This window comes from Olea europaea, chromosome 16, assembly GCF_002742605.1.
Source record: "Olea europaea var. sylvestris chromosome 16, O_europaea_v1, whole genome shotgun sequence".
In the NCBI taxonomy this organism is placed as follows: Eukaryota; Viridiplantae; Streptophyta; class Magnoliopsida; order Lamiales; family Oleaceae; genus Olea; species Olea europaea.
In genome coordinates this window covers 20,604,564-20,614,734 of record NC_036252.1, presented here as the reverse complement: position 1 = coordinate 20,614,734, position 10,171 = coordinate 20,604,564, and the positions used below count along the sequence as shown (strand labels likewise).

The window sequence follows — 10,171 nt, the reverse complement described above, 5'->3', positions numbered from 1 at the left end:
GTGATCTCTGTTTCAGCAGTTTAACTTGTCTTTGCTTGCTTCCTGGAGGAATTGAAGTAAAGTAGCCACCAATACGTAATTCTTAGCAGGATCAACGAGTTGCTCGTCTGATGGTTCTGTTCACATAGTGCCAATATTTTCGGAAAGTTTGCTTACAAAAGGATGTATAATTGGCGTTCCTTCCGTAAGCTTTTTCAAATGTAAATAATTTAAGATAATTTCTTTGGTTGTGTGTGTTTGTCCTTGATATTTCAATGAATTATGGAAATTTTACGTTCGAGTCTTGTACATTTGCTCTTTTCTTGAAATTGTTTGATCTTACGGTGGAATTATAAGATATGATAGGTGGCCTAATGCATGGAGAAACGGGGAATATGCTCCTACTTATCAGTGTATTTGTTTCTTGACTGTGATTTTATGCGCCAGCATCTTCAACAAGAATCCCAATAGGATCCCAGTGCATTCTACTGCATAAATGATCCTACATGGAAAGTGCTCAGTCTGAAATCGATGATTATTTTTTTGTCGGAACGAGAAGTAAAAGATTGCTATTGTGCTTAGAGTCCATTGCTGCATCATACAATTAATTGAATTATCAATAGTGCATTCATGGCAACTCAATACCATCGGCATCACTGGGTGAAAATTTTGGCCAAACATGGACTGCCAATTTGAACCCACGACATGAGGCACAACAGAGATAATCACATCATGAATATTGTTATCATGTCTAGAATAAAAAGCATCCAGTGTACTAGTTTGTCCCAATCATAGTTTCCCTTGCAAGACAGCACCACCATCACAGGTTCATGATGAATGAACGAGCTTGTGCTCGCATGCTCACACAAGAACAAAAAAAGACGCAGAGATGGATGCACAAGTGTTTCTTACTTCAGTAGCTATAAGTAATTTATAGAATAGAAACCCCTGTTGCAGCAGGGAAACAACTAATTTAGAAGTATCCAAACTGAAATCAATGTGCTGATACTTGGGTACAATGCATGTTGACTACCCCCACAAATTGTAGAAATTTGAAGTTCAATTGATCAACCTAGATGCTCTATTACCATCTACGAGTATCTTCAGGAAGAGCTGAGCTGCTGAGTGTATATCTTCACTTTCTATTCTTGTTCTCCTCCCTCACATTCTCCCGTTTCTTATACAGCTTCTCAAGTTGCCGCTTTGCTTCACAGTTGGGGAAGTTTGTCAAATCATAGTAATGAGGGGCTATGTCAATCAACCTGCAGATAAATTTAAAGTGATGGCAAAAATAACTTTAAAAAATCCAACTAAGATTTCTTTAAGCCATAAAAATATCAACAAAATATGTATATACATCAAACTTCAAAAGTCTCTCTTCAATTAAAGAATCATTTGATTATTCTCAATTGAACTAGGAAACCTTTATCTTCGCCATGAAAAACCAACAAAAGCTAATTGCCAATGAACAAACAAATTTTTTAGAGCATCTTCTTCTTGTTCCATTGCATGCATCATGGCAGTTGGCAGACCCACCATGACCTCCAACTCCTCCAATTGAGATTCACACCTATAACCACCCACAAAAATCTCAACCACAAGGCCACCAGGCCAACTCTCTCCCTTCACCAACTTTCTTAGGGAAAAGAATACCACAAGATACATGGAGTCACAATTTCATGAATTAACGTGCAATTGAACAGAACAGAAAAGGTGACAACTTGAACTACTTTTAATTGGAATTTCCATATCAAAGATATATTTATGAAGTTCTAGTATAAAGATGTGCAAAGCTTCTTGTAACAGAGAAGGTTTCTCCCATGGTAAAAGACAGGCATCCGAGTCTATAATTACAAGTACACAAAAAATAGCACTAAGAAATTCCCATCTATCAAAATCCCAAAACCCCCAAATAATAGAAAAGGAACCTTCTTATCCTAAAAATGTTCCTAGAATCCACTGAGATAATTCATATGGAGTGACACAACATGCAAGCAGCTGGAAATGAATTTACCCAGATTAAATGAAAGATCTGTGAGGTCTCTCTTGGTTCTACTACAGGAAAGATCTAGATGACAATGCCTATTTAATTTATGTGCTAGCTGCATGCATGTAAGCAGCATCAAAGAGGTGACAAAACAAAAAATAATAAGAAGAAGAAAATAATACATAAATATGCAGAAAAACAGTCGAATGGCATAGACCGAAACTTACCATTCACCACGAATATCAGTTACTGTACGGATGAAATTTCTGCTTGTTAAGACATATTCGTTGTAGATAACCCACTCTGGCTTATGGTCCAAGCAATTTGAAGGATGCAAGTGAACAACCTGCGTGATAATTAACCAAAAAGAAAAATGAAAATAAATAAATAAATAATAAAAAAGAAATACACGCATAATTCAGCATCTGAAAGCATGTTTTAGAGCTTCCAACCATAACAATACACATTTTCTATAATCACATACTTGATTGTCTTTCACAGTAAGATAGTGCCCGGTGCGCTCTAAATGGGCAACCTGCATGAAATATCCAGCTAGCATAGCTTTTCTAATGTTGACGTAGTAATCACGGCTGTTGAAATCTGTGCTGCATAGCTTGAGGTTGAACCTGGCCATAATACGAGCTAGCTGCTGTCGAACATTATCTGCAGATTTCAATGCTCTATGATTGACAAAGTTCTCATAACACCATTGCGGATCCTCCTCTGAAATTAATAAAAAATCAAAACAAATATTAATACCAACATAGAAGATGAAAAGATAGGAAATAAGATCATAAGAGATCAACTACAGAAACTTACTATTTTGTTTGTAAGCGTGATACACATTCAAGAGTGTAAGATGATCCCCATCAATGTGACCAAACCGAGCTTTGGCTTCATCTGCAGCTTTTTGGGCCTCCCTAGGCCGGACAAAGCAATTGGGTACTATAGAAAAAATTGGTTATCACAGAGGAGGCCCACGGAAGAGGTCAGCAGATGCATAGAGGCGAGACACCATTTGCTTGATGAGAGAATACTGAGAAACTGCAACTATCTGCATCAGCACTTACTTAGAAATCCTTGGTACATGCCAGCGTGAGGCATGAAACCCAGACTAGATGCTGATGACAACCTAAGCAGACACACCAACCACATACATGAATGCATTAGCACTCATGTATGCAGTTGAATGTCTGATATCACATTGCATAGAAGCATATCTATGCATGTGAGGAAAGAGTGAATGAACTTCACAACCGGTGAAGCACTCGCTTAATTCAAAACAGAATTTACTTACATGGAGAACTAGGATAACATCCCAAACCGACGCAATAAGAAAGCAATAGTAAGAGTGGATACCTGAAAGCATAGCAGATATAGAAAGGATTTCATTTGAACAGTTGAATTCAGGGCTAACAACAAGCATTTTTGCCATCTGGGGATCCAGTGGAAGTTCACTCATAATTTCACCCAGCTTGGTCATGTTCCCATCATCATCCAGAGCTCCAAGGTAATTCAAGACCTCCAAAGCTCTCATCAGTGTTTCTGGAGCAGGTGGATCCATAAAATCAAAATGGACCAGGTCATCTATTCCCAATTTCTTCAAAGTAAGGACTGTGTTAGCTAGGTTTGACCGCAATATCTCTGGATAAGTTTGTGGTTGGAGATCATTATGGAAACTCCTTTCAGTGTAAAGCCTGAAACATTTTCCTGGTTGTGTTCTCCCAGCACGTCCTGATCGTTGGTGAGCACTTGCCTTCGATATAGGAGATACCAAAAGAGACTCAACACGAATTCTTGGGTTATAAACCTTTTGCTTTGCGAACCCTGGATCAATAACATACACTATGCCATCAATGGTTAAAGATGTTTCCGCAATATTTGTTGATATAACTATCTTCCTTCCAGCAGGACCACCCTCCACTGCAGGTGGAGGAGCAGGTTCAAAAATCTTCTGCTGCATAGCTGGAGGAAGCGTGGAATACAGAGGAACTACTTTAACAGGACCCACCTGGTCTCCCATATTACCTATTTCTTTCGTTATCTTGCGACATGCATCTTCAATCTCCTCTTCTCCAGTAAGAAAGACAAGTATATCACCAGGAGGTTCACACGTGTGAATCTGTACAACAGTGCGTATGGCTGCTTCCAGGTAATCCCTTTCCGGATCCTGGGTGTAAAATATCTCCACAGGGTGAAGCCTTCCAGGGACTTTCATGAGCGGTGCACTACTAAAGTAACCCTGAAACTTTTCAGCCTCAAGTGTAGCACTCATCACAACTAGTTTCAGGTCCGGCCTATTTTTCAACACTTCCTTCAGAAGTCCAAACAAAACGTCTGTTGCCAATGTTCTCTCATGAGCTTCATCAAGAATTATCACTTTGTATCTTTCCAACAGCGGATCTGTCATGGCTTCTCTCAAAAGCATACCATCGGTTAAGTACCTGTATGGAAGAAAACATAAATCAGGATATTATGCCCTTAGAATTCAGAAAATTTTGAAATACATAAAGCAAAAAAGAGGTAAAACCGATAAATTTATATCAACAAAACAAAAATTTTACTTTAGAACTGTTCTAGCACTGCTGCAGTCCTCAAACCGAATACTATAACCTACTTCCTCTCCAATAGTTACATCCATTTCTTCGGCAACTCGACGTGAAACAGACATTGCAGCCACCCTCCTGGGCTGGGTGCATCCAACCATGAACTTCCTACGCTTATCAGGGGTCTCTATCTCTATTGCGTCAAGAACAAACTGAGGAATCTGTGGAAAAAGAAACAAAAGTTCAGATCTAAACTCAAAGAGAAGCTTGAACCAGCAACCAAATATAAGATCAAAACAGGTCAATGGGAGTAACCTAATTAAGACTATAAGCAAACCCTTCGCAAAAACATTTACAGGCTTAGGTACGTCAATAGAAAAGGCAAGCAGAGGAAAGGAAGTAGCAAATAAGGTGAACAATTGCTAGTTTGCACCGTGTAAAAATTAAATCACATCATAAGGTGAAAACTTATATAGTGAACGTCAGTCTCAGTCTCAAACTCAATCCTCAGGACCTACCGCATTGTAGCTAATTTGGGCAATTCACTCAAAAGATTGAAGCTTATCAGAAAACCAATATATACATCCATTTTTTGTTAAATTAAAAGGTCAAACCATAAAATAAAATAAATTCACCAAAAACTAACGAATTAGCAATGTTACAGAGTTTTTGGATGCTAACCTGAGTGGTTTTACCACTACCCGTTTCACCAACTAGAATTAGGGTTTGATTTTCCTTGAGAGCCTGCAGGAACTCCTCTTTTTGGTGCCACACTGGGAGGGTCTTCCTCTTCTCCAATATCTCGTAGTATCTCTGAGAATAGGGCCTTCCATTCCATTTGTTTATTGTCGACACTGCCGTGGCGGCCAAGGCGCCATTGGACTTCTTTGCCGAGATCGCTGCCTCGTCAACTACGTCGAACAAGCTCACCTTCCTCTTTCTCTCTGTTCCCATCTACCTAACGTTATCCAATTGGTCGCCTGATTTCAGATAATACTCTCCAGAAATCGAGAATAGTAGCTGAGAATTTGGAGAGTCCGAAGCTAATCACAAGACTTGGATTGAGCAAAGGGCTGGAGTCGAAACCCTAGAGAGCGAAAGAGAGAGATAGCAACAAATTAGGGTTGGTCTAATTTTATATGGAGACATAGTATTCTGGATATTGTAATTGTCGGCATTTAACGGCCTGCTAACGATCTGGGCTTTGGCCATTAGAAAATGGGAAAAATTGTTGGACATCACAGCCTACTTTTAAAGATTTGCGTTCTAAAATCAAGTGGAAAGTTTCACATTTCACAAATCAGATATTTCATATTTAAATATTAAATATAAAATTTTCATCCCAAACCCAAATCAACTTCCCCCCCATCCACTCTCTCTATATCCCGCTTCTCCCATTTCTCTCTATTTATCCCACTTTGTTGGCGATTGTGCTCATGCGGTGGTAATGCGCTCACACGACATTGTTGGTGCAGCGTGGACATAATGTCACACGGTGGGCAACGGCCCCTATGTCATTTTCCTGAGATTTGGACGCCCTTTGCCTGGCTTCCGCGGTGTGGCAACCGACGATGGAAGTTTTCGAGCTACTACTTTTATCTTATGACATTTTTGTGGTGTTTTTGCCGGTGGTAGTGCAGGCGATATTAGTGTGCAGTGGTGGTGGCGAATTTGTGGATCTTTCGGTAGGGGTGGGGGTTGTGGTGTTGTTAGATTGAGATAGAGGAGATGATTGTATCGGTGGTGGAGGGCGGAGGTTTGTAGTTAAAAATGGTGGTTTGTTGATGGCTATGGTGGTAAAGTGGCGATGAATTTGGCGCAACGATTTGTTAATATTTTTTTACAATGTGTTAGATTTGTTGAAGGTGACGATGGCTCTGGGCTCGATGGTGGCGACAGTGCTATTGGGGACAGTGGGGAAATCGTGGTAACAAACGTTGATGTTAATCACAAATTATTTGGTTGACTGTGGCCATTAAATTAATTAATTAGTGACCAATAAACAATATGTGAGCAAGAAATAATGTGTGATTTAAAAAATTGTTAATTTTTGACTGATACTTTGATAATTTGTGACTGTCTAATAAGTTGTGGCTTATATTGTTTATGATTTGTGACCGATGAACAAATTGTGACATATAGAATTTGTAAATTGTGATAGTAAAATAATTCGTGACATATAAAAATTTTGATCTGTGATCGAAAAACAATATGTGACTAACTAAATTTGTGACCAAATTGTATAAATCTGTGACTTTAATATATTTAATTAATTAAAAATATAATTAATTAATTAAATCATGAATAAATTGTAATAAATATCTGATTTTTGAAATTTGAAACTTTTATTCTTAATTTTGAAATAGGTGATAGTTAACCTCTTATTTATGAATTTTTCCCAAATCATATCACCCATTTCAAAACTAAAAACAAATGTTTCAAATTTCAAAAATTATATATTTATTAAAATTTATTTATAAATTAAAAAAATTAATTATATATTTTATTAATTAAATATATAAAGGTCACAAATCTATATAATTTGATAATAGATTAACAATTTAATTAGTTACACATTATTTTTCGATTACAAATCAGAATTTTTATATATCATAAATTATTTTACAGTCATAATTCAAAATTTTTATAGGTTACAATTTGTTCATCGATTATAAATGAAAATTTAAAAGTCACAATTCACAAATATTATAAGTCATAACTTATTCTATACTCGCAAATTATCGATCGTAAATTATCAATTTTTCAGATCATATATTATTTTTTTGTCACAATTTATCTTTTTCATTAATCATATATTGTTTATTTGTCACAGGTTAACCAAATTAATGGTTATGGTCAACTAAATAATTTGTGACACCACAAATACTTTTGACCGCCATCGTCGCCAGAACCACCACCTCAAACAAATCAACCCATCACAAAAAATACCACCACATCATCACGCCAGATCCACTACCATGTCGTCAACACCGCTGCACATAGCAAACCACCACAAATGGTACCATACTACGTACTGCACACACCCAATCACCGCATATAGTACCCACAGCACACCATCGTCGGATTCATCAGAACTCTTCGTTCCTACCACCGCACACCTCCACCTCCACCTCCACCTCCACCGCACCACAACAGCACCATCACGCACAGCACCATACCATCACCGCACCTATAGCACCAATATAGCTCATTATCGTCGTACCCACTAGAGATCTCCATCCCCACCACGAAACCATCAATCACCATACCACTCAAAAATAAAATAAGGAAGAAGATCTATAGCGACGAGGAGTTGTCAAATGGGTAAAATAAAGCAGTGGAAGATTTGCAACGCTGCCCAAAGATCTGCAACGATGGAGGCAAAGGCTACTGTTGCAGCAACAAGTTTGGAGTTTTTATGGGTGTGGTCGAGCATGGTGATAGCGAGGTGGAGCCAACGATGTGGTCGCCCTAGCGAGGGTGGTGGCAACGGTGACGGGCGGCTAGAGAGATGAGAGAAGTTGGAGTGGAAAGAGAATGGAAACAATGAAAATTATTAAGATTTTGGTAGGTGTAGTTGGGTAGGATGAATATGTATATTTAATTATGTAATGTAATTATTAATATTTAAAATATGTTAATTAATTAACAAAACATCTGATTTTTGAAATAATAAACCTGACCTATGATTTATAGTATGAGATCTCTAAATGTATTAGTTCCTGTAATTTTCACTTGGAAAAATATAGGATCAGTCCCAAGTTTTAAAATACAAAATGTCATCGCTTTTCTTTTTATTTTTATGGAACTTTATTTCATTTTAGAAGGTTGGGTTTGGTGCACCAAATTAGATTAAAGTGACTTAGGTCTTTTAATTTTTGTTAAAATGAATGTTTTATGCTAATTTGATGACATAAGATAGAGTGAGAAATATCTTTTTTATTTTTTAATGAAAATTTATAAATGATATCCACCTTAATACTATATTGTTTTATTTTATTTTATTTTTCATTTTATCCAAGTACCTGAAAATTTTGATTATTTAAACGCTTTAGATCTATTTGCAGGAAAAGTGCAATAGTAAATAGTTACTGATGGACCTTTTGGTGTTGCATTTTGCTCCTTCTATGAATGTCATGAATTTTTTCTTTTTCTTAGTTCCTAAAATGAAATGTCCTCTTTGCTTTATAGTTAGCTTCACCAGCAAATGCATATATTTGGTATTACAGGGGTGGAGCCAATTGGGGCACTGGGAGTCCCGGGGCGTTTTTTTTTTTTTTTTTCCTAGTATATATTTTGAACATGAAACTAGAAATAATTTTTATTTAGTTTACTGATAAAAAAAAATTATGCCATTCGTACACTTCCTCCTTACATAATGGATGACATTTGCTGTGCTCTAAAAAAAGTTTTCTTCTAAACAGTCCAATTAAATATATCATGTCTTTAGCACCTTTCGAAAATTTATTCCCAACATTTACTTTGATTTCCATATTCCGTCTTTTTTTATGCAATTTCATTAGCTGCAGGAGCGGATTCAGGATTTTCGATACGAGGGGCTGACACTTAAGAAAGTTAATGTAATAATTTTTTTGGTAAATGACACACAAAAACTAGACACAACCATTTGGAATGAAAATTGAAGAAATATATATATTTCCGAATAGATGGAACCATTGAATTTTCATTTAGGCATCGGATCATATAAACGGAAAAATATTAAACACCAATATTTTTCTATACTCTTTGTTTTTCAAATGAACTTCACATTTTACATTTTTCTATATCTCACCATATTATTTCAAGATTTGTTCTTTAAAAACTATATGAATTACCATAATACATTATACTCAAAAAATTCAAGTGACTAGTAGGATATGATATATAGAAGAATACATAAGTCCAGATTTTACATTTTAGAATCCAAAACCAACAAAATGTGAAATCCCAAAATAATAATAATAATAATAATAAGTAAATAAATAAATAAAAAATCATAACAGGATATTTTCATGTAAAATGCATAATCACCAGATCCTAAATTGTACTAAACAAATCAAGCAATGAGATGAAACTCTATCAACAAACGTGTAAGATTAAAGGCAAATTTATCATTTTGTAATATGTTTTGCACTATAACTATTATACATATTTAAATAAAAATCAATATCCAATTTGGCTAAATTTTACGTCAAAAACTCATCTAAATTACCAATCTCGCATAAATACAACTCAGAGATAAAGCTTATAGCCTACCTTGAAACAATGGAGAAGCAGATTTCCTGAAATAGAACTCATCTCAAAAAATTGAGGGTTGATACTGTGTGTTTGGTGTTCTAGCGACTATGAACGAAACAAGGAGTACAGATTGTCAAAGAGGGGAAGAGAGACATATCTAAGTTTTGGGATTTGAGCTGAGTCTTTTATTTTTGGACTTGGGCTACTATTAATTTGAACCCGGGCTATTGCTGATATGCAAATGGGCTAACGAAAAATATAAAAATAAAAAGAAAGACAACCAACGGACCTGGAATGAGACTGGCACGAGCAGTAGTATGGCCCAGCCCGTGCCTAGATCCGCCTTTGATTAGCTGTAATGTCAAATTCTCTCATGTCAAATGCATAAACTAATTTTTCGACTGGTAAAGATGACAAAGTA

At 36.3% G+C, this 10,171-nt stretch overlaps 1 protein-coding gene across 3 annotated transcripts; it reads right to left on the bottom strand.

Moving 5' to 3' along the window:
• Positions 1-697: 697 nt before the first annotated feature.
• Positions 698-5,668, bottom strand: LOC111412454 (probable pre-mRNA-splicing factor ATP-dependent RNA helicase DEAH2). Of its 3 annotated transcripts, XM_023043388.1 has the most exons (7): positions 5,194-5,662; positions 4,531-4,733; positions 3,326-4,410; positions 2,786-2,911; positions 2,451-2,689; positions 2,194-2,312; positions 698-1,241 (listed from the first exon to the last, which is right to left on the bottom strand). In XM_023043388.1, exons 1-7 carry the CDS (start codon positions 5,464-5,466, stop codon positions 1,115-1,117), a joined length of 2,172 nt encoding a protein of 723 aa, XP_022899156.1. In that variant the 5' UTR covers positions 5,467-5,662; the 3' UTR covers positions 698-1,114. The 3 variants fall into 3 exon arrangements, 1 of the variants encoding a protein (XP_022899156.1); XR_002706076.1 differs by lacking the exon at positions 698-1,241 and having other exon boundaries at positions 2,240-2,312; positions 2,786-3,020; positions 5,194-5,668; XR_002706075.1 differs by lacking the exon at positions 698-1,241 and having other exon boundaries at positions 2,240-2,312; positions 2,786-3,010; positions 5,194-5,668.
• Positions 5,669-10,171: the final 4,503 nt, after the last annotated feature.